Source organism: Mya arenaria, chromosome 17, assembly GCF_026914265.1.
Source record: "Mya arenaria isolate MELC-2E11 chromosome 17, ASM2691426v1".
Lineage (NCBI taxonomy): Eukaryota > Metazoa > Mollusca > Bivalvia > Myida > Myidae > Mya > Mya arenaria.
Window position 1 is genome coordinate 34,602,742 of NC_069138.1, and position 26,230 is coordinate 34,628,971.

General features: G+C 35.9%; 2 protein-coding genes across 2 annotated transcripts; one reads left to right on the plus strand and one right to left on the minus strand.

Moving 5' to 3' along the window:
• Positions 1-6,473: 6,473 nt before the first annotated feature.
• On the minus strand, positions 6,474-19,036 carry LOC128224945 (long-chain fatty acid transport protein 4-like). Its single transcript, XM_052935054.1, has 12 exons — positions 18,702-19,036; positions 17,399-17,546; positions 16,593-16,833; positions 15,653-15,805; positions 14,533-14,602; positions 13,809-14,010; positions 13,172-13,364; positions 12,203-12,343; positions 10,953-11,090; positions 10,333-10,497; positions 9,490-9,639; positions 6,474-8,228 (listed from the first exon to the last, which is right to left on the minus strand). Exons 1-12 carry the CDS (start codon positions 18,926-18,928, stop codon positions 8,071-8,073), a joined length of 1,986 nt encoding a protein of 661 aa, XP_052791014.1. The 5' UTR covers positions 18,929-19,036; the 3' UTR covers positions 6,474-8,070.
• A 962-nt stretch (positions 19,037-19,998) lies between these two features.
• LOC128223414 (PR domain zinc finger protein 12-like) lies at positions 19,999-24,027 on the plus strand. Its single transcript, XM_052932694.1, has 6 exons — positions 19,999-20,095; positions 21,392-21,570; positions 21,849-22,001; positions 22,871-23,006; positions 23,432-23,641; positions 23,909-24,027. The coding sequence occupies exons 1-6, from the start codon at positions 19,999-20,001 to the stop codon at positions 24,025-24,027; spliced, it is 894 nt and encodes a 297-aa protein (XP_052788654.1).
• Positions 24,028-26,230: the final 2,203 nt, after the last annotated feature.

The following is a 26,230-nucleotide window of genomic DNA, read 5'->3' on the forward strand; positions in this document are numbered from 1 at the left end:
ATGATTGTGTATCTACCTTCCAGGTTGACCCGCAGTGCCGATCAGTGACTGCGGTGTTTTTGTTTCCGCGCATAAAATAGCGTGGAATGGGCATTACCTATAATGTCCCCGGGATTCGGGGGCATTTGGCGGGGATTTTACCAGCAGTTTGTCTTCGCAGGGCGGAGATTTTACCTGGGAATGGCTGGTCCGTAAGTCAAAGTCCCCGCTATTTCCTAGACCTGGGGGCCTTGGGTACAATTGACTGGTGCAAAATACACATAATCCTTCTTTAACGAGCCATATCACTCGAGAACCGTTGGGTTTATTGTACATGATACACCAATAACTGTATATAACTGTGTACTACTGTCGAACTCTGTTGGCTCTAAATCGCATGGCTCGATTTCCTCGTTGGCTCGAACTGGATGTAAAGGACCGATTTCTACATACTGGAGACAAGCATTCCCGGTTGGCTCGAATCTTCCGAGGCTCGAGGTACCTATTTTCGCCTGTCCCTGTGAGTTCGAACCAACGAGGTTCGACTGAATTACCAGCTGCTTTTACCATTGTGGAATCGTGAAGAGTAACAACTTGGCAATTAACACACAAAGTTAGCCATGTGACTCGAGTTATCGCAATACATGTTCCTCGAGGTATCCCTTCACAACTGTATACAAGCAAATAGCTCTTGAATCATTTCAGGAATAATGAAGGGTGGCACAGAGGCGTTCTCAACATTTCTTGCACTGAATACTAAGGTGGCAATGTCCTTAAACGCTAGAACCACATGGTATTTCACGTCAAACTATCATCGAGGCCCTGCATGGTACAGAGACCAGATGTTGTGTAGCACTGCAGATCAGGTGTGTACGTCCCCTTTGACTATAAAAGTTTGTACATTTAAAGATAGTTCTGATAAAACTAAATAAAATGCATGGTAGACGGCGGTCTTTGTTACCTTTCCCTATTCGTATTGTTATTGTTTGAATGAGTATGACCGTAAGCGCAATTCAACTGGCTGTAGTTAATATGTACTTGTCTGAACTATATAATATGACTTTATTAGTCGGCGCAGAAGGACGCGGACTATATTTGATATTACTTTAGATATATTCCAACTAAGGGACTAGTTCATAAATTGCAGAACAATGCTTTCAATACTTTCCAGGTTGCATGATAAAATATGAAGTTTAGTATGTTTTATAAAACTGCACACTTTAATTGATAATAAAACCATAAATTATAATGCCCTGCTTATCATTTTGAAAATTTTATTTTAAAGGGGCTGTCTCAGGTATGATAAAATAGCGAGAGAAAAAGAAAATTGTCGAAAACTGACATAAACTTGGCATCGATGTGTGCAATGCATTGAAACTTACAAACTGAAGTACCACATAGTTTACAATTTATTTAAGTTTAGCAGTTATTTCGTATTTTTCCATTAAAAAAGATTACTGGTTATGTCTACCAGGTAGAAACCATTTATTATGCGTGATTGGCTAGTCGCTGTTATCACGTGATATTACCGAGGTAGGCGTATAGCTTAATTATGTCCATCAATGAGATTAAGCCTTTGTAGCTCAATGAGAAAGACGCATGATTTCAATTTCGGCGACGCGGGTTCGAACCCGGTCTCCGACACAATTTTTTTTATTACATTCTGGTACTTTTTTTTACAATTATGATATCAAAGCGTAACACATTCTATTAGATAATTGTCCTGAGATTCGTTACAGAAAAAAACTTTTTTTTTTGGTGCCAATCTGTGACACTGTCTCTTTAAATATCAACTCAATCATAACAACTCGGCCAAATCCGAGATAGATACAGGCCGAGGTGTTCCGATTAATACCAACTTTCGCAAAAAAGATGAAGGTTACACGGTACTATTACAATATACTTTATGTTTGTAAACCTCCTACGCAGTTATCTCCCTTGGCGACAGCAAAAATGCCGAGTTTTGAAATATGAACTTTGAGCTGAATTGTTCGTTTTGAAAATGTCATTCTAAGGAATTAACACCAGATAATTCCCTCTTGGTGTATAGTATCACTCATATGAGTGAAATGTGTTACAAAAAAACTTATACAATATATAAAGCAAGGAATTCACATAACATGCCGGTACAAATAAAAGGTGAATTTTATGCTATTAAAATATATGTATTAGACCATTGACTCTATTTCTTCCGAAGAAACGTATGTGTATTTTTGGTATAATTTAGTTTTAACCAGAGGATTATCTTGAGGAAAAAAACAGACTATATATAATTCCGGGCTTAAACTATTGGATAGCAATTTTATTAACCATAATGTCCTTCGAGCATATGTACACCCAACATTGGTTATCTGCATGCACGTTTTTCTTCTAATTTCATTGCGCCGACTTGATGCTATTCATCAACTTTTTTCTTGTCTTTTCTTAGATAACTATCGAGAAAGCTCCCCAGTACATGCCCGCACCTTCGGCACCATTGCGTGTGTACAGGATGAACCCAGACATGAAACTAATTGTCCTGGTACGGGATCCTATTGCACGTGCAGTGTCACATTATCTTCAGGTTAGTGGATTTATTCTTATAACTCGATAAAGCAGCGTAAAACTTAATAAAAATACTGGTACGTATCAAATATCAGCACTTTGTTCCAATCTTTATTAAAATATTGAATGTAATCGCAAACATGTACTTCTACATTGCAAATTGGTGGCCACGTTTGATTCCAAACAGACGTATACGTGTAAAATTAAATTAAAGAACCTTTTTAAAATATGGAAAATGAACTTTATAAATTGCCTGCTTATGTGGCACGAAATCTCGCGCAGTTGAAGGCGTCACATTAATCTCCCCACGAGTCATTTTCGCTGACGTCACGTACGTCGTGTTATGTATATTTTCCAGATGCAACAGGCAAATCCTAATAAACTAAGAGGTCACACATTGGAGCAGCATCTGTTCCACCCAGACGGCAGCGTTAATAGCGAATCACCATTGATATCACGCTCCAGGTTTGCTTATAATATTTATAGATCAAGAATTTCACAACTTAATTTGCTAAACATTGTGTACGGTCAAACAGAGCCTACCAAAGCACATTTTTCACAAAAATTGTCTTATATATTTGTCTGAAGCATTTCAAACATTTTGAAGTACTTGTGACTATTTACATAGTGTCGTTGCTCATTCGTCCGTATGTTCTTCTGTATTACAGTAACTGTATTATCTACTTGGCTAGGCGTTCGGTTGACTTTTACTCTCTTTCATATATTTCTTTATATATTATTGACAGTAGGACAGGTATAAAACACTAGAAGGGCAAGTTATATTCTAGAATGACATTTTTCGCAAGGTTCCCTTTAAGTCCGTTTCAAAATTCTTTGATAAAACAAAACAAAAAAATGTAATTGTGGTGAAAAATGTACTTCGGTTCGTGATAAGTCCTATTGAGCTCATTATTAACAAACGTTTGTGAATAGCTTGATAATATTTTATAGTTTTCGGTAAAATATTGAATATTGTCAGTGAAATAACAGCAGTGAATAACAGCAGTGAAAATATCACTGCAAACTATGAAGTGAACTTAACAACTTTTAAGCATCAATTGTAGTTACTTACCTTTGATAAAAACTGAAGGTAATTTAATTAAAAGATATAAATATATATTACAGGTATGCATCGATGCTTCGCTATTGGCTTGAATACTTTGACAAAAAGCAAATCCTGATTGTCGATGGAGACAGGTTCAGGGACCACCAAGTCGATGTGTTAGCGGAGACTGAAGACTTTCTAGGAATAGAACACCAGATCACAGCAGATAGGTTTATATTCAACAAGGAGAAGGGTTTTTACTGTTTGAAATCCCTTCAGGGGGAGGAGATTTGCCTTGGGAGCGGGAAGGGCAGGACCCACCCCACTCTTAAAGATTCAGACTATCGTAAACTTAGGGAATATTTTAGACCACATAATGAGAAGTTCTTTCAGCAATTTAATAAACGGTATAATTGGTGATTTAATGGACTGCATTTATACATATAGCTCTTCGCATTTTGATGAGTTTCATGACATGCGTTTCCTGTTCTAAGAAGTGTGTGGACCTTTATCCCCAACTAGGGTTCATAAACTTATAATTTCACCGAACTGGCCAGGAGTAGAAGCGATACCAGTTAAGGCCGCTTATACTTCATACATATGTGTGTTGTTTCTAAGAGATGTATTTACGCTCTCTATCTGTACAATTATATATCCAACATGAATGACGCAACACCATTGGTCCAGAACTGGTCACGGGCCCCATATGTTTCCATTTTGGGTCAGTAAATCATATCCTACCGAAATGGCGTCTATTTCCGATTCCGATGAATTCATGAAACATTTTCCGTAAGTTGATCAATTTAAACAAGTTGTCGACGTTACAAAACAAACATGTTATGGTTCGGGTGCACAGCAGAGCGGCTGTCATAACAAAATTGATCGGTTGACGTTGGATAAAAATGCAAATGAGGTACATTTATTATGACGTCATTTCTACGCACCAATTAAGCGTCAATCTTATGGCAAAGTGAATTTTTCTGAGGCAGATGTGTTATGTGATGGAAATAATCTGACATGAGGTGCCTTAGACTACAACATGTTATGCAACATTTTACGGAAAAAAACCCAAAGCGAGCTCTGACTTTCCAAAACTCGTTTCAAAATGTATTCAATAGACATTTCACTGATCATGAATGTAAGGTTATACATGATGTAATTTTTGAAATAGACACTATAGTTAAACTGTTTTCTCATATAATACGTAAATTGCGTGAAAATTCACTTTACAAAAATTACACTGCCATATTATCTTCAACTGAGTTCATTGAAATAAACATACTCGAACGCTCAACCGGTAGTTTTACTACACCCAACGGTGGGTGCGTTTGTGTGTGGGTCCGGCAATGTTTACTTTTATCTTTTTGTCAAGTTTTCTCCTCAACTACAACAGCTTTTGCCTTCAAACTCTGAAAACATCTTATTTTAGTTGATTGAATAACGCACGAATAACAAGATGGTAAAATTTCTATACCGGATTATGGACCTTTTAAGCCCCAAAAAATTGCTAAAACCATGCCATGTTTTATTTTTGTGCTCCATATTTTACTTTGTATAATATCATTTTATTCTAAATTACAGTATTATACAAATACCTATCTGAGGCATTTGCCACTTCTCTGTGAAAGACTGTTTCATCTGAGAAAACAATGACTGTCGGTAATAACTAGAACTCCGCGAGTCGGATGTGTCGTCTGACGAATTATTTACTGTCGACATTATAGCTGTTAGATTGGCATTTTATTCATTTATAGACAATGATGTTGCCATTTAACTTCAAGTGGCATTTGAACCCTCAATCAGATATACCTACGGAATAAGTTTCAGGTTGAAACCTATAGTTTACGAGATATGCCACGGACAAAACCTAAGCAAGAAAATTAACAAACGGCAATAACTCTAAAAATATGGCAGCAAGAGTAACGGTTCTTGTGCACTGCACTTGCCCTCAATGAGATCTATTTAGCTATGAAGTTGATACCTCTTATATTCTTCAAGATATGCCCCGGACAAAACTTTAAGCATGAAAATTAACAAAGGGCAATAACTTTAAAACTAAGAAAGCAAGAGTTACTGTTATTGTGCACTACACTTGCCCTCAATGAGATATATCTAGCTATGAAGTTTCAAGTTGATAACTCTTATATTCTACAAGATATGCCCCAGACAAAACTTTAAGCATGAAAAATAACAAAGGGCAATAACTAAAAAAATATGGAAGCAAGAGTAACAGTTCTTGTGCACTGCACTTGCCCTCAATTAGATCTATGTACATATGAAGTTTCAAGTTGATACCACTAATAGTTTAGGAGATATACCCCGGACAAGCGAAAATGGGACGCGGCCGCCGCCGCCACTAAGAAAGCAAGAGTAACTGTTATTGTGCACTGCACTTGCCCTCAATAAGATATATCTAGCTATGAAGTTTCAAGTTGATACCTCTTATATTCTTCAAGATATGCCCCGGACAAAACTTTAAGCATGAAAATTAACAAAGGGCAATAACTTTAAACTAAGAAAGCAAGAGTTACTGTTATTGTGCACTGCACTTGCCCTCAATGAGATCTATCTAGCTATGAAGTTTCAAGTTGATACCTCTTATATTCTTCAAGATATGCCCCGGACAAAACTTTAAACATGAAAATTTACAAAGGGCAATAACTTTAAAACTAAGAAAGCAAGAGTTACTGTTATTGTGCACTGCACTTGCCCTCAATTAGATCTATGTACATATGAAGTTTCAAGTTGATACCACTAATAGTTTAGGAGATATACCCCGGACAAGCGAAAATGGGACGCGGACGCCGCCGCCGCCACTGCCGACGCCACCGCCGCTGCCGCCACCGACAAAAGTAACCCCTATATGTCGTCTTTTCAGGCGACACAAAAAAGAACACAGTTTTCCTTCATGTATCTATTTGTAGCCAATACATACAAAATAATGCTAAATAAGGAACTATAATGTAATAATTCACAGTACAAAAATACTTAGAAAATAAACAAGTATCAAAAATCTAGACAATTGTCAAAATATATAGTCAGTTTGAAGACTGTATGCCAAATAATGTATTCTTGACAGCAAAACCACTTTCCAAGATGTTGTAATATCAATTAAAAACTGATAAGATTTTTTCAAAATCTTTAGATGAAATAGTTCTGCGAAATAATTAGAAATTGAAAGGTGAAAAATTACCCTGGTAATACTTTTCATCAATAAATATATTTAATACAAGATTATTGAAATTCATCATAATTATCATTACCTCAAGCGAATGCAAAATTTTATTTTTTTAACTTCATCTCAAAGCTGCACTCTCACAGATTGAACGTTTTGACAATATTTTTATTTTTTGTCTTGAAACCAGCCAAGTTTTGCGAAAATCCATGGCAATCAGGTATATAAGACTGCTGGCTTTGTACAATAAACTTTGAACTTGAACTTGCTGACAAAAAACAAGATCACAGATTTTAACAATTATGATGAAAAATTGATGTTTTATGCATGTTTTTTAAACGTTAGTAACAGTTTAAGCTATAAAACATTATTTTTCAAAAGGAAATATGATAATCGGCAATCTGTTTTTTTGTCAGCAATCTTTTATCATTGGTTTGCAGATATCTACACAAAAATTTGCTCTTTCCAAGACAAAAAATAAAAAATTGTAGAAATAGTATATCTGTGAGAGTGCAGCTTTAAAGTCAAATTCAGACAATTGTCTAATTGGTAATTATAGGCCATCAGGTAAAACAGAATATCATGGCAGTTGAGGTATGGCCGGCCGGGATGCTTCTAAAGTTATAAGGCACAAACAAAACAATCATTAATCAATTATGGCTGAAATAATACAGCAAGGATTAAGCTCTATCATGCTCATACAAAGAATTAACTTAAATCTACAAAAAAAATCATCAGTTATTTCATGAATTAACTTTTAACCATGTGATAATTTATTATGGTTTTATGAAGACTAGAATTAACTCTAATATATTTATAAAGAATCAGCTTATAAATCAACAATGTATCATGAATATATTCCAAGAATCAACTTAAATATATCAGTGTTACATTGTTAGACCAAGAAATAACTTAAACCCATCATGATTAAACAAAAAGTGAACTTACAATTATCAGTAAAGTTGATTGTATCTAGCATGAGTTTACATATAAAAAAATATATCAAGCACACACTTGAAACTAACATTAGGAGTTCTATCAGCTGAGAATTGTCAATCCTGAAAATAGCCGGGCATCTGTTTGAGTATGAGGGATTAAAGTTCAAAGCAGGGCAAAGGAGCTTGCATGGACCCCTTTTGAAATAGTTTACAAAAATATGTTCAATTCAAGGTACATGTATGTACTTCCTACAGTTTTGATGCAAATGTCCCAGCAAATTAGTGCTTATGACTATGATATAGTCTAAAGTTAAATACCCTCATTCCTAATTTCAGGATTATTTCTGACCTCTAGAACCCCTGTATTATGCACTAAACTGCCCCAAATTTCACATCCGTATTTTCTGTTTACATATATCTTCATACACAGATTTCGTCAGAGATTCATACTGTGCTAGTTTTGTGTTCATGTAAAACAACCTGTCTTTTACAACATTTGGATTGAAACCCTCTGCTTGTAATGTGGTCTTCTTTAATTTGTGAGTACCTGAAAATAAAACCCCCAAATTTTAACCATTATGACACTTCAATAAAATCAGTAGTACTAATATACATATATTATTGAGAAATCATCATGAATACTCTATATCATATTTATATTGAAAAAGTTCATACTCCCTTTAAAAATGGGATGTTTGACTTACGTATGACCACTAAGTTTGGGGTTCATAATGGCCCCCTACCAAACATACATTGCACACACCTAGGGTTTCAGCACCCTGACCCTGGTACAGGAAGTGTTTAAACAAAGGTTTTGACTATTGAGGCAGCCTGTGTTGTAGGACTTAACTGGGTCCACTAGGTCTAACCTGCCATCAGGGTCAATATTGGCCCTTGACAACACATACATTACACAAACCTATGGTATCAGCAACCAGGTCCTGTAAGCTTATAAACATAGGACTGACTATGGAGGCAGCCTGTGATGTAATACTTGATTAATGTCATCTGTATTGAAATGTCCCTTTGGGTCAATATTGGCTTCCCTACAACACATACAGGGCGCGACACTAATTTTTTATTAGGTGACCGGCAGGATCACCTCCTCCCAAAAATTGGTGACCCGTAAAAAAAAACAATTTTTTTTGCAAAATATCGCAAAAATGTGTGGCAGAATGTGTATCTGAGTCATACTAAAATTCGACACACGGAACTGGTCTGTTATTTTGTTTCCTCTTTATTTAAAAAAATGTCATTATTAATCTATTATTCATAAAATTAAGGGCTGACAATTATCTTAAATATACCATAATGACATTGTTTTTAAAGGAGACTGGCTTCTCTGTATGTACTTTATTAACCAAACACTGCAGATAACGCTGACCCGGAATACATCCAATGATGTCGCACCAGGCAGTGTGCATCTGCTATATATACATGAAGAGATAGATTATTTATCGATACAGCACAGTTATGTATTTATATGATATTGCCACCATGGCAAAGTGTTTTTATCTGGTGACCAGGCAAATTGGCTGTGGTAATTCTGTCAGAAAATTGGGTGTCTCGGGTCACCGGGTTACCATAAGTGTTGTGCCCTGACATACATTACACAAAAATGTTCTGTAGTGACAGCAGCCTGGTCAAGCCTATAAATAAAGGTCTGGAACATGGAGGCAGTTTGTGTTGTAAGACTTGATGTATGTCCTCTGTATTAAAATGTTCCTCGGGGTCTTACGTAGGTCCACTAGTTTGATTCTGCCCTTGGGATCCGTAATAGCCCCCTACAAAACATACATTACACATACCGGTGGTATCAGCAGCCTGGTCCAGTAATCGTATAAACAGGGGTCTGGAATATGGCGGAAGGCTGTGATGGAGAGCCTTATGTAGGTCAGCTAGGTTGATTTTGCTCTCAGGATCCATTATGGCTGCCATGCCTGCACGACCTTCAGAGCCTGAGGAAAAACATAACTATAAGTCTAAGCACAGAACAAGGATATTTTGCTTCAAACCTTAGATCAATGCAATCTGACATAATTATCATATTGTAAATGAGGAACAGTAATATTTATATTATCATATAGTGGTTGGACAATTAAATAAAAGAGATAACTTCAGGGCAAATTACATCTTAAATGAAGTGACTACTCAGTATAACATATGTTTCCTCAAATTAGTAATACTACGATTTTCTTTTTTTCTTTATGTCAAATGCAAACTGTAGTATTCCATTTTAAGGCGATGGTTTATAATTATTGAAAATGACCTGAAAATTCATGGAACTTTTTCAAATTAAATGGAATCATCAATTCTTTAATTTGGCCAAAATGTGGCAGCCTCCACCAGAGCTCTGCATAATGAACTCCAACACAAGTATTTTGGGGAGTTTTCAGTGGAACAAGGGAAATAACTCAAAAATGGTTTATGAAATAGTTATTGGCCTTGCTTTACATGTCTCTTGCATCATGTTTCCCAGTTTTCAATATCTTGAAGGCTTTTTTTATTTTTTGCCAAGGTTAAAGATTTTACACTACAACCATGCAGCTGCTGACGACAACAACAATAACAAGACTATCACAGTACCGTGTCTTTTCTTCAAACAACAGAAGAGATAAAATTCACCTCCAAAGCATATAACAAAAGTTTACCTGGGACTTCAACACCATATACAACAGCATCACTGAGACCAATTATCTTGCTGATGGTTGTCTCAACTTCGAATGTGGACACGTTTTCTCCCCTCCATCGGAACGTGTCGCCTGTACGATCCCGGAACTTCATATAACCACGCTCATCCATGACCAGCACATCACCTGAAATGAATGAATCCTTTTTTATCCATTTTTGAATGGACGAGTTGATGTATTCTTGAAGAAACAAGTTCAATCAGACTCTGTTATCTTTTCAGTCTATTTTTAACGCATTTTTGTTCATTTTTTGGCATAATTGGAATTCACAATTTATGTCAAAATGACATACTTTCCCAATCATTCAGAACCTGGCACCCATTCCTGAAATAGTGGGATCAAAAAAAATAGTCAGAGTGCAAAAAGGCTACAAAAATAAAAAAAATATTAACTTGCTTGACTTGTGCAAACAAGCCAACAACTTCACTCACTTCAGAGTGTGAAAAGGCAACAAAAATAAGAAAGAAACATTTATTTATTTGCTTGACTAGTGCAAACAAACCAACAACTAAACTCACTTCATTGCAGTGCAAAAAATAATATACTTGAAGTGTTTAAAAGAAAACTTAACAAGTACCCACCAGTAAGGAATGCCAAATCCCCTTTCTTGAACACATCTCGAGCCACCTTCTTGTCTGTGGCGTCCTTGCTCACATACCCATCAAACTGACGCAGCGGGTCGCCTGTAACAATCCTGCCCACCAATTCCCCTGGCTCACCTGGTTGGGGTATAACATTATTGAGTAAAAATGGACGGTTACAATATGATGAGTAGGGATTAAAAAGCTTTCTAAAACCATAATCAATCATCAGAAATATCAGTCAAGCCGATCCAATCAATTTTTTGGCTTAGCATTTAAGATCGAAACTTGATAAAAAACATTAACTTTGTGGTATAACAGAAACACAAGCTGTATTTTTACATTTTGTTCTCAAGTGTGCTGGAAAAGTAAACAAGGATGTAAATTCCTTTGCTTGATTTGCTTTAAGCTGGATGCAAAATGAATTATAATTGTCTTCAATTTTTTACATTTTTTTTTAGAATACCAACACATAGCAAGAACCGATTTCGAGATTCTGCAATTGATTATCGGCAACCTTAGTCTTAAAAGATTGATTTTCGACAATACTTAATCATCATATTATTCCTGACTAGGATAATTTGTTAGATTATAATCACTCCTTCAATTACTACCACACTTAAATTTGCTTCTTGGCAGACTTGATATTATCATTTGTTTCCCCTGCCTTAAATCTGAGTCAGTTGGAACATGTACTGCACTCACTCTCCCCTTCTTTATCAATTAGATTTTAGAAAATATGTTTTAACTATTACATAGTGCAAGCTGCGACTCAACCATGTATAGGTAACATAATACCTGTTTTACTAGTAAATTTAAATGTTGAATGACCATAAAAATAACCACTCTTATTTAAAAAAAATTAATTAAATAATAAATAATGTAAAAGATTTGCACAATTTGCACATTCATCGACAGAAAGTGGTTCAAATATAACTGTTTCAATATACTCCAACAATTAAAACTCAAAAATACCTTGCTTACTTAGTAAGCCTATTTTTATGAGACTTAAACTATAAACAAAATTAATATGAAGTACAAGAAAATAAAGAAGATGTATGATACAGTCTAAACATGTTGGCTTGATATTGCTTGGCTCGATTTCCGTATTGGCTCAAACTGGATGTTAAGAACCGATCTTATTTTGGTCTTTGAAAGCATTCTTGCTTGACTCGATAATAGCTAGAATCCAATCATTTGGTCAGGTATATCGAGCAAACAGGTGTTGATTGTATGTAGATTGTACTTACCAGGCTTTGCTTTAACACACACCCCATTCCTATCACGAATGATCTTATTTTCACTGTCGACCTTGATTAAGGTCACAGGGTACATGAATGGCGCTATCACTGATGTAAACCCACACGCTCCTATAGTGTTGTCAAAGTTAACTGCAATAAGAAGTGCATAAATTGTTAATATCAAAAACATTAAATGAAACCCAATGATGTGGGCATAGGTGTTTTATAACCTCATTCCATACCAAAAGTTAATATTTTTTATTCAATCACAGCAAAGAATGTTTTTTTTTTGTGATTATGTTTTTTTTTTGTGATTATTCTTTTTTTTGTGACATGCAGGTTTTTAAATGTATTCAAGATTTTTCCTAGATTTTCCTGGGCATTGTTTTTGCTGAGTCTAATGCACGCTCACAACCAAAAGACACATGAATACATTAAAAACTTAAAACAGTGTATTCAATTGGTGTCTTAATGATTGCCAAACAAAATCTGTTACATGGTTCACAAAACCTTAATTGGCACAAATATTCTTTCTGACATCTATGTGCCTAATACAGGGCATTATTATGACACACAGGACAAATTTGTCTCTCCAAATATATATCTCCAAAAAATTCATATTCCCTGCCTTCATGCATCCAGTCTTCCTGACGTGGATAAACATTCAGTGTATATTGAATGAAATATTAACGACTATAATATTTCTATCCACTGAGTTTGTTGTTCTGGTGATAAATAGTTTCAGGTGTTAAATACCAGTCAAAACTATCTCACAATTTTGCAGGAAATTCACCAGCAATGTCCTGTTGCCAGACAGGTTTCACTTACACTTCACTGACATTCATAAAGATACAAGTATTCTTTCCCTTTTTACCATAGAACATTCAAAGTATTTACATGTGGACACTGAGTTTCTACATGCATGTTATGATCAACTAGGATGAGGGATACAAAACATACAAATAAAGCATAACTCACTAATATTACAGTTGCCCTCGGTAGCTCCGTAGAACTCTCCCATGATGTTGACGCCAAACCTTGCCTGGAAGTCCTCCCACAACCCTGGCTGAAGTCCGTTACCGAACATGACCCGTACCCGGTGCTGTTTATCTGCCAGCTTGACCGGCTGGGCGATAAGGTACCGGCATATTTCACCAATGTACTGGGCAGCCTGAAAATGAAAATAAATGCTGATCAACAATTAACTTTAAACTACCATAAATGCCATTTTTATTGTTCTATACAGCATTGCGTTAACATGATTTCAATTAACCATTAACATATTCAGTAGTCGAAATTAGCATAAGCCTTCACTAGTAAAATGCTTTTGGCTTGCTCAAAGTCTGTTATTTGTATTAGCAGGGAATCTGACCATTGTTTATGCCAAACATTAGTGTAAGAATTCGGATTTGTTCTTTCAAAAGTCTTATTTTAATGACTGAAATAGGTGAGAACTTTAATGCTTAACACCTTAAAGGATATAATATATTACAGAAATATGGGTAAATGAGTATTCAATCTCAACAGATTAAAAAGCAAATGGAAATGATATAGCTTTAAACTTTAAAGTCCATAAATCTACATATTTACAACAATCTAGATATTGCCCACATACTGTGCAATTATACTGGATGCAATCATCCCAGAACCTGCTGGCGGAGAATTTTTTCTTGACAACGACGGTGGTTCCCCAGAGAAGAGCTTGGCCTGTACCGATAATCCCGCCTGCCGTGTGGTAGAGTGGGAGGGCGTTGTACAGCACGTCCTCTGGGGTGATGCGTAGAAACATGTTGATGGCGCTTGCCATGTAGTAATACCTTAGAAATAGGAAATCCAGCTTACATAACTGATTAAAGAGGACTTGCAAGGAACAATGACTTAACTTATCTTTTTGTGGAAGAAAAATGGTTGAACAAGGTGTTTATAGATTGTACAGTATGTCCAAAATTCTGAGATAGAATGGTAAATCTCTCCTACAAGATATGGTTTAAATGACCATTTCTTTTAAATTGATCACATGAAAAAGTACTAACAACTTTACACTGCAATTCATTTTAATTAAGACCAATAATAATCGTATCAAAACAGTCTTATAACAGTGTGATACATCTAAATCTGTAAAAGAAGTTCGCTTCCCAAACTTTTGCCAACAGACCACGCACCTGACCAACCAACCAACCGTATGGTGACTCCAATATACCATGCATCAAAATTAGTTTGCGGGTTTTATTTACAGATATACTTTGCACACAATTACTTATAACAGTATGAGGTTAACCGTTGATAACTTAATATGTTACAAGATCTTTTGCAACAGGAATCATATGCAGAACCCTCACCTTGAATGAGTAATGATAGCTGCCTTTGGGAGCCCGGTGGTCCCTGATGTGTACACATAGAACAGCCGATCTGAATACAAACAAGAGGAATTGTAGCAGGTTGATTACAAACAAGAGGAATTGTAGCAGGTTGATTACAAACAAGAGGAATTGTAGCATGTTGATTACAAACAAGAGGAATTGTAGCAGGTTGATTACAAACAAGAGGAATTGTAGCAGGTTGATTACAAACAAGAGGAATTGTAGCAGGTTGATTACAAACAAGAGGAATTGTAGCATGTTGATTACAAACAAGAGGAATTGTAGCAGGTTGATTACAAACAAGAGAAATTGTAGCAGGTTGATTACAAACAATAGGAATTACTCATGAATTGTACCATGTTGTAGAGTGTTTTATTTGTTTTTGTCTACACATTAACTCCAATATTGGAATGATAACAAGAAGGCGGATATAAACAGTGCAGTCTGTACACTGTGGATTTAAACAGAGCAATAAGTACATGGTGGATATAAACAGTGCAGTATGTACACTGTGGATTTAAACAGTGCAATAAGTACATGGTGGATATAAACAGTGCAGTATGTACACTGTGGATTTAAACAGTGCAATAAGTACATGGCGGATATAAACAGTGCAGTATGTACACTGTGGATTTAAACAGTGCAATAAGTACATGGCAGATATAAACAGTGCAGTATGTACACTGTGGATTTAAACAGTGCAACATGTGCAGTGCGGATATAAACAGTGCAATACATACAGTGCCAATTTAAACATTGCAATATGTACAGAGCGGCTAAATTACAAACATATCCATGTTAATCAGGCGGGCATAATTAAATGGTGAAAACAGATAGTGGTTGATTCCTGATAGGTGGAATTCTTACAGCACCGACATAGTCACCTGGATAACACATTAAAAGTTTTTATCCCAAAGTTGACCATTTGACAAGCCTTCCTGCTGCAGATTGCAATTCTGATTTTGAAAACAATACCGTATTTGAAGTTTAAAAGCCTCTCCCCTGGCAGTGCCGTGATAACCTAATATGAGCGTCTGAATTCAATGGCTTACAAAGTTTTCATAAGCAATTTAAAGATTGAGACAAACTTTTCCTGTACCTGTGAACTTTGTTAGGGGCTCAGGTGGTTTGTAAGTGGGGCTCTTCTCGAGGAGTGGATCCAGACTGATAACCCCGGGGATGGGACAGGCCACACTGCTCATGTAGTACATTAGACATGACTTGGGGATGTCCTGAGAAATCTCCGCTATTGCTGAAGAAAGAAAATATAAGTGGTGAGATTAAAATCAAATCAAATTTTGGCATTCCAACCTCTGATCCGACCACTGGAAAAACATGTAATAGATACAGGGATTTAACATAGTCTTTCTTCTCACATGCTAAAATGTAATTAAGGTACATGCATTATTTTCTTACTGTTCTATCCCTGTGATAAGATAAACTATAATACATGTTTGCTTATTAATTATTTTCTTTTAATATAGAGGATAATACCACAAATAGAATTCTCAAAAAAAAAAAATATTACTGTGTTTTTTTGTTTTTTTTTAAATTCACTTGTATAAATGAATTATGGTAAAAAATGCAAGTAGACTGAACTTAATTGTAGCATGACATGAAATAATCAAATCTGACTTGAATTTAGCAGTGAATAGGCGTAAATATGATCACTTCTATAGATCAAGATGAAGTAAAATTTAATTGATTATGGAGGACTTGCTCTGCTGGTTTAACTTGGATTAATCATTATGATTTTATTTCTTACATGTATTTTCTAACATTTACATAAACAAGACATCCAGAAAAGCTATTAAACTTGAGAATTATATGAAACAATGAAATTAAAATATCAACTATCATTATTTAATAATCTATTTGGAAATCTTGAATGAAACGAATTCATGAAATACCATAATTAAATTATAATAACATTTTAAACACATGTAGTAAGATTTACGCTATATATATGCAAATGGGATTAATATGTTTCAATGTTTGATTTTACTCTTGATTCTTGAAAGGTTATATGAATGGCAAACCAGGTGTCATTTCCTCGGAGAAGACAATGCCTTGTGCTTGAGCTGCCTGTATACAATGGAGCAGGGATTTCTCTCTGAGGTTGAAGTTTATCAGAGCCCCGATGGCACCAATCTTTCCAAGCCCGAGCCAATAAAACACAAGTTCTGGTCGGTTCTCCATCACCAAGGCAACCACACTTCCCTTCCCCAGTCCAGCTTCATTGAAGAAGTTGCCAATGGCGTTTGTGATTAAATCCACCTCCTGTTGAAATTATAACAAAGTCATTATATTCATTCTATATTTTTATATTATCTTACACTTAAAAAAGCCTGAATATGTGGAATTCTGATTTTGTGTACGCTCAACAAATATGGTGCTTATAGTGAAATTATCCAAACAGCTGGTATTATTGATATTAATAAATCTCTGGTGAAATTAACCCTTTGCATGCTGGGTAAATTGTCATCTGCTCAAAAATGTTGTCTGGTTTATTCTAAATTTCTTTCATTTTACTTAAAACTTTGGGGTTATATTGACTGAGTGGCAAACAGCTTGGAACCTGACCAGGCGCCGAGTTACTCGGTGTCTGGTCTGGTTCCAAGCTGTTTGCAAAGACTTTAAAATCGCCATCAGCAGCCTAAGGGTTAAAGTACATTTACATTTATGCTATTAGTCCAGAAATAGGAAACACATTATATCAATACCATATAAAAGTCAACAAAGTGATATAGATTAAGCTGAAGAGAGACAATTTTTATAATTTATGTAATGTTGATCATCCTTCTTTTAACAAATTGCGAAAAAAATAAATGAAATTATAACAAACCTGAAAGGTCCATGTCTTGTTTTCATAAATGAAGCAAGTCTTATTGGGATACTTCCTGACTGTTTCTTGGAACAGTTTCGGGATGCTCATCCCTGACTGATTGTACTTTTTCACTGCCCATTTTAATGTCAGTAAGACTTTAAGAGCCCTGAAATATTAGCATAAATGGTATGTATTGCATTATAGCCTGGGAATTTCATAAACAGCTAAATCCATACATGGTTAATACATGTTTTTGTCTATGTCATACATTCATAACATTGCACAGTGTTGGGAGGCCATTTTATATGTTGAAACACTTTAAAATAGGGTCCTGCTTAAGCTTATGAGCTACTAAAAACTACATTGAGATACTTAGAACTACTAAGAGCTACTAATAACATTTAAGAGTTCTTCAATAAGAAGTGTATCTAAGAACAACCTGACATGATAACCTGTCATCAAAAGATTCTCATGAACATTTTTCTATTAATACACAAATACATTCAGATTTCTATCTAAATTCAAATTATTGTCATAATCATATTCTTCCTTACATTAATAACATTTCATTGTGTTTTTAAGAATCTCCTAATAGTTCTTGGTTAAGTAGCCCTTAAAGCTCTCACAGATAAACCATTTTTACAACTTTTTTATTTTTTGTCTTGGAAAGAACAAATTTTTGCATTAATATCTGCAAACCAATGATATAAGTTTGCTGACAAATAATCAAATCATAGATTATCATATACAGTACAAACGGTTTAAGAAAAATGCCTAAAACATCATTTTTTAAAACTTAAATATAAAAATCTGCGATCTATTTTTTTTCAGCAGTCTTATATAACCGTTTCCATGGATTTTCACAAAAATTGGCTCGTTCCAAGACAAAAAAAATTAAAAAATGTCAAAACGTTCAATCTGTGAGAGTGCAGCTTTAATATCCCTTAGTAGTTCTAAGATCAAGGATTGAGAACAAGAATTCTTAAACTAAAATTCCTCTTAAATGCATAAAAGACAATATAAAAGCTGCTGTATATTGTAAACCCATTAACTTAAAAGTGCATACAGCCCAGACTTGGCATGAAAACATCTTATATCTTTACAATCAAATAACAGATTACTGCCCAACACTGTTGGCAACAGCTGTATTTATATCTTGTATACAGGTTGGAAAGCAGTATCCGGCGGGAAGCAGTATCTGGCCATTGTCACAAGATTTTCTAATAAACAATTGTCACCTTTGACCCCTAGTATGTGTTTCTACAAGTAATATTTCAGTCAATACTGCTCTCAAACCAGTAATACTTAAATTATAATTCACCTCCAGTCACGAGGAAGTGTCTGAACGACTGCTTTCACAAATATCCAGCCTCCAGTGGCAACATAAACAACAAACACTGCAAGAGTTGTCAATGTACATGACAAACCCAGGTAATAACTAAAGAAAACTCCAAGCAGGAAAAACGAAACCAGTTTCAACACAAGCATGTTGAAACATCCGTCTATGGTCGCCCGTATTGATCTAGCGACACTAAACACGTCTGACATGTGTAGACGAATGTTATCTACAATAAGCAAAGTTCAAACAATGTAAAGTTCACATGTAAGTACGGTTCAAAGTACAAAAAAGGAAAGTTTACATATTACACACTCTGGATTAATATACAGATCCAGACGCTTGAAATTTAATATTTTCTTCCTATACTTTCCAAAATCAAGCGTCTCGGTGATCAGCCTAGCAACATTGTTTGATTAGAGTACATTTCAAAGGGACTGAATTACTGTTTTCGACCTTTTGATGAGTAAAATTGAGGCATTATGCACGTACAGATAAAAGTGCAGTAAAACGGTAAATTTGCTATTGCACAAAGTTTCATGAATGTAACATAGCGATAGCTTTTATACAAATTATTTATACAAATAAAATCTCGAATGATTGTGTCGACATCATCACGTTTTTTTTTCCATTTCCACGTGCTGTATTATATATACTTGTAAAATTGATTCATTTCTTTTTTGATGGAGGAAAAAATCGCGTTAAAAAACTATGAATTTGTGGGAAAGTGTTACCATGGCGAGCGAAGTGTTCTTTTACAATCTGGTATTGCTTTTACACGAAAATCTGCGGGTAACATTAAAAATTCGCTCAAAGAACCCGCATATAGTTCATTCAAGAGTGTTAATGTCTTTGTTTAATCTTGCGCCCTTAAAACATTCGTTTTCTCATATTGCATTCTGTGGTCATTTATTATATTGTCTCATTCTTCTCTGTAAAACACTTTTCACGCTCTCTACATTAGCAGAGGATGCAGGTCCAGCCGTTCGCTTTTAATACACGCACGAGAAATTTGACAACTATTAGCCATCTGATTGGCTTTGCTCACGGCATTCTGGGTTTCATACGACATTTATTAGCCAATTTTATAATGAATTAAATCACTATATTTTAAACAATGTTAGTGCGCAGTTCAATAAAATAGCCTCTCATATAATTTAAAATAATGATAAAAATTAAGTTATATTAAGATAAATTATTTGTTTAGTGTATTATTAACATTTATATTTTGTTGTTATAAGGAGATCATATTTAAGTCACTGGAAAATATTGCCTATTTAGCATGGTGCATGAAATAAAAGCGGAAGTACTGGATATGTTTCTCCACGGGAAAATTGAGAGGGAATTCGATTTTATGTACAACAAACAAAATAACACAGGTACTCTACTTTATATTTATGTTCTTGATATACCTTATATATTAATTATGACGCTAAAGAACAGTTCACTGTATATGCATATGAATGTCGGTATCCAGAACAAACTTAAGTAATGATTATACCTACAGATTTGAAAACGCAATAAGTAATTTGATAATTTATTCTGTTATAAAAAGGTACAACTTTAATTTTTAGCAAACTTATCATAATATATTATATGTTTTCATGTCATACACAAATTATGACTACAATTATCGAGCGCATTCGACTATTAAGTCCTATGGGGAGAAACCGGTACATTTCCACACGCGCTCCGAACACGTTTACAAGGCGGTCAGTTTAGGGCTATAACTTTTGTATCAATGCATGTGTACTTGGATTACAAATGAGAAAATCATTGAAAGTATTGAATAGTTTCAATCACGGTAGGCAAAACCAAGATTAAAAAATGAATATTGAAACAGAATGTTGGGACTTCGCAAGATGGATTACCACAACCTGTTATTGCTAGACATTTTAACGTCAACCATTAGAATATATCTCGCCTTGTTCGACGAAACAACGCTATCGGCTCAGTTTCTGACCGTCGACGTCCGTGTGCAATGCTTCCAGCGAAAACACGTCAATACATTATATCCGTCATACGGTATTTCAGCAATCTCTTACTTCTTAACTGCAACGTCGACGGCAAACTTAGTCGTCGGTACGAGTGGTCGACCAATTCATCGTACCACAGTGCGAAACGTTTGCAGGATCACGGGATACATTGTCGCTGGGCGGTAAAATTACCTGTTTTAAACGCTCAGCACGTTATATAACGCACACCACCAGGATTTGAATTGTGTTTTGTTTTTGGATATATCCTGATATAATTTGTTCAACGTCGGCGACAGGATAATAATATATCGTAGGCTTAACAAACGTTACGTCAACAACTGCGTGAAGGAAAACGGTAGTTACGGTGGTGTCGGCGTGGTGGTATGTGGTGTGTGCACATGTGTGTGTGGGGGAGGGGGGGGGGGGGTAATTGGCTATGACCTTAAGTCAGTGCTAGTAATTTGCGATTCAAATTTCACTGACGACAACCGGTATATCATTGGTTTGCAGATATTTACGCAAAAATGTGCTCTTTCCAAGACAAAAAATAATAAAGTAGCAAAACAGGTTTATCTGTGAGAGTGCAGCTTTAAGGCGAACGTTGCTATTAAAGAGAAAACATTTGTTGAAACATCATCCACATTTTTACATACGATTGCTTGATTCTATCGCAACTTTTATTCTTAACCTATTTTTCAGGCGAAGTTATTCCAACACCACCGGAGGTGGCAATCCTTCCTAGCACGGTTCCCGGCGCCGATGTAGGCGTCTACAGCACGGGGATCATCAAGAGGGGGACAGAGATGGGGCCGTTTCCGGGTGTCTACGTGTCTCCTTGGGGCGGGGGCGGACGGGAGACGTATACGGAAGCATGGGAGGTAAGGCGAATCATGGCGGTTTTTAAATATAACATTGTTAAAGCGGATTTAGATGTTTAAGCGGATTTAGATAAGACGATTTGAGATCAAACCTTTCACGACCACAGTCTTCTGATATTGTTAGTTTTTATTTCAAAAGAAGCAAACAATTCGCCTACTTCGTCTTGTCACCAAGATTAGAATTATACTAATTTACTAGTAGTTAAATCTGAGTTTTCAAACAACTTTCGCATCAACTACATCTTTATCACTGAATTTATATTTCGTTCTTACTACAGATATTAAACAGTGACGGCAGCGTCCTGGCATACCTTACAGCAGTTGGTTGCCCTGCCAACTGGCTGACGCACATGCAGTGTGCACGTGGTGAGCACGAGCAGAACGTGGAGGCGGTACAGGTCGGCGTTAGCATCTTCTACCGGGCCACCAAGGTAAAGGACCTGTCATACATTACTTTTTTTGACTCACTGGGGCTAAACCAGAGCACAAAGTTGGCGATTTTCGGGGGTTGGTACAAGCACGGCAGCGCAACGGTAAAAACGGCTACGCATCGCTAAGATCGGTTTTACATCGTCAGGACGTCGTCAGAACATCGGCGAAAAAATAACAACGACATGCGACGTTGTAGATTTCTGTCATTGCGCTGCCGGAGCGAGCAACGGGACTACAACGGCAGTACTTCGTTTATGTTCGAAAACACCCATAATGGATCGGCGGCTCTCCGTTGATCTCAATGTAACGTACTGGTATAATTTTTGAACATGCTGAACATTTTCTGCCGACGCACTAACTACCGCAGCTACGCGACCAATGTGTATAAACAGGGAAGAGAAGATCGGTATTGTTATGGCTCTATGAAAGACATCATTTGTGTTGGAGCACGGTTCAGTCTGTTATGTTGCTTTTAAGGTCGCTTTGCAACACTAGCTCTGTTTGGAGCTCTGAATTCATTGGAAAGCTAGCTCCTTTTGGAACACGCCGGGAAACAATCCCCCGGGCCTGGCTCCGTTTTGTGAACTTGTTCTGTATAGAACGCTGTCTCGGGGTCTTCTCTATGCAGTCCACTGGTTAGAGGGGCAAGTCTCTTGTGTGTTAAATGAACACATTTTGAGCATTTACTGAGTTTGGGCATCATACTCGTTAGGATATTCAAACCTCGCGTAACATTGTGCCAACGAGAGTTATGTACTGAATTTCTTTTTTATGTTTTAATAACTTAATTCTCAATCGTTGTTAAATAAAAAAACTAAGATTAGTAAAATAACACAATTGTACTTATTTTTCAACTTTTTTTCTGCAGGATATACCCCGAGGGAAAGAGCTGCTGGTTTGGTACGGACGGACGTACAAACTGTACATGGGACTTCCTGTCACACGGAATCCAGACCAGATGGCGGCAGATGAACATCCGAGTCATCGAGACACTGTCCAACCAAGTGAGTTGTCATCAAAACGAAAATGCTCGGATCGCAAGTTGCCCGTTTAAAGGAGATCCCCCCATTACCGCGTTAGCTAAATGTACTTGTATTTAAACCAGTCTGAGTAAATATTATATTCTATAACTTACGTTGGAAATATAAATGCTTAGAAGCTAAATGAAAACTTGAAATTTCATGTTACATGTAGTTGGTTTGTATAATTTCACAACCTACTTGAGTTTTATTTTATTGCATCTCCATCTTTGTCTTGGTGCCGATATAAAAAAGCTTAAGGCTACGTAGCGGTTCAATGGCCTAATTTATGATCGGGATAATAGGGATATAAATGTCAGATATTCTTTAAACTAGGCATTTGATGTCAGTTTGTTGGTTTGCAAACCGTTAGACTCTGTATTTTTTCAATAAAATGTTTCCCGTTACAGCCACACAGGAAGTCAATCAAATACTCGACACAGACCGGAAGTCGTGCGCCAGGTGGCTCTGTGTCGTGTGCAAACGAGGCTTCAACTCCCGTAGCAATCTGCGCTCGCACATGCGCATTCACACGCACGAGCGGCCGTTCACGTGCAAGTACTGCGCGCGCAAGTTCAGTCAGTCTTCAACGCTCAGAAATCACATTAGACTACATACAGGTAAACTCAAAGAAAACATTTAGATTTGTTATAAAATATACTTTAACTTACACATGCCTCAAAAAAGAAATAGGTACTCGTAAAAATGGTTGTATCTGACTAGGAATAATTAGAATTAACAATTCTTCCATCTGACAAATTTCAAACACCACCAACCTTGCAATGTGAACTTTTCTTCTGACCACTACACGTAAGCATTGCTGGAAGCTACGTTAGTTTTACTAGTTTTACTACTTATCTGATATTAAATGAATTTTACAATTTCAGGTGAGAAGCCATACACGTGCGTCACGTGCCGAAGTTCATACTCCCAGCTGGCCGGTCTGCGCGCGCACCAGCGTAGCTCCGCCCACAGACCAGGGAAAAACAAACACATCGTCGTTTAAAGCATGATAATTTCCATCATAGTCGGTCTAGGTAAGATAGTCACTATGCGTACCCGCTCTGCCCGCAATTTCAAAGTGTTGGCATAACATTCATGTTCACAATGACAGCGTGCAGACGACAGGTTCCACCCAAGTCGCCTCAAGGTCAAGGCCAACAAATCTGAGATGGAAATCTATATCTCAGCTTCAGAACTCAAAGTGCACGGTATATAAAGTGCTTATCATATCGACACGTTGTTCCAGTGATATTTAAATGTCAATGCAATCCATTTCTGAAGGGCAATCCACTGAAGGCAGTTACTGGGTTAATTTTGTAAGCACCAGTGCTGCACAACTACCCTTTTTTTAAGAATTGACATTTTATAACAATATATGAGTGCACAATCCAATGTGATTACTCTGGACAATGATACGGTGTATTGTGGTGAAGTATGTTATCAATAAATATGATGATCAATAAATATGAACAAAATCCAATAAATAAAGCTTTTATTAACCTTTTGGCAGTCGACCATGTTACTCAGTGAGCATTTTAACAATTGTATAATAAAGAAAGATGGATTTAAATTAACGAATACTTAGTACTGCATAGGAATTTTTAACAACAACAGCATCACAAGCACATGACAACGCTCCAACGTTTTTCTGAGATGGTCACCCTCATTATTTAACAAATATTTTAGGCAGAGTTATGGGTCCTGCTCCACATGTAAATATCTAAAAAGAATCCAGTTGTGTTTAGAAAAACACCATCACCAGCGCCTAAGCCTACAGCTATAAGCCTATGACAATACTTTGACTTCTTCAAACGCAAACAGTCATTGAATGAGAGGCTGCTTTTTTACTTGCTGCAAAAAAACTTACAATTGTCAAAATAGCAAAAGAAAAAGAAACAATATTGCACAATAAATAAATAACACAACCAGAACATAAAAGTTAAATGTAAGAACATAACCAAGAAATATTTCATCTCACCTAGTTTTAACACTTAAGATATACCACCCACAATTAAAGTTGTTCTCTTACAGCTATATTAAACATAATGTTAAATGTTGATGCCTGATGACCGGCTGTAAAATACTGGTATCATTTCACAGGGTATTACTTGCTCATTACTAAGAAATAAAATACATTATGTTTTGTGGTTTAAATTTTTGCTCCTTTTTTCAACTGAAATTGAACGTGAAAAGACCTATTTATTAATTTTTCCAGGCCAAAAAACATTGTTCATAATATTATCTTTGGTTCATTTTTTTCTTTTTCTACATGTCCGGTATGTAAGAAAGAACTTGAAATTATCCTGAAACAAATTGGGTCACCAGGCACCCTAAATTCACACAATTGTGTTTCAGGAACATTAAGAATACTTTCATCTACAGCCATGTTAAAATATCATTATGAAGACATACCAAAACATGATGATTTAATTGATCCTATATATCCCTCGATAAAACAACAAGAGCGCTTCAGAGAAAACGCCAAACCTTGTCTGTTTTTGTTTTTCAGTACAACAAGGGGCATAATTCAGAAATTAATTAAGCCAGAGTTATGCTTAACATGTCCCTATTGTTTCCGGCAACATATGAAACAAGTTTCATTTGAATATCTTGAATAGTTATTGAGTTATGGCGAAAAAAAAATGCACGACGACTTCCACACAAAGGCTTTGACAATAGTTGAACTATTACTGTTTTTTTATCTCAGACAACTTGAAAAAAAAATCTGTGCATTTTATTAATGGTAATTATAACATACCAAGTAGCTTTGATACTGGAGTTTTATATACAAAATTGATGTGTAGAATAAAGAAGATTTAACACTGAAGACATCAATGAAAAATAGTTCAGTATCATATGTTATACATGTAATTGGTTTGTCATCAATTACTGACACACCTCACTTCATGTAGTAACATGAATATAAAATAGAATAAAATGTTTGGTAATGAAATTTCAGTCTTGGTACATATGTTGTTTAATTATATTATAATTTTGATAAGCAAAGTATAGCACACAACCATATCATTGGATAATGAAATAAAAAGTAAATGGTAAAGACAATTCTAGAACCTAAATTGTAAATTACATGATATGCAAAATATGCCCGATACTAGCAAATATACCCAGAAACAGAACGGATGATAGCATAAATACCCAGAAACAGAACACATATATATATCCCAGTATGATAGCAAAAATATCCA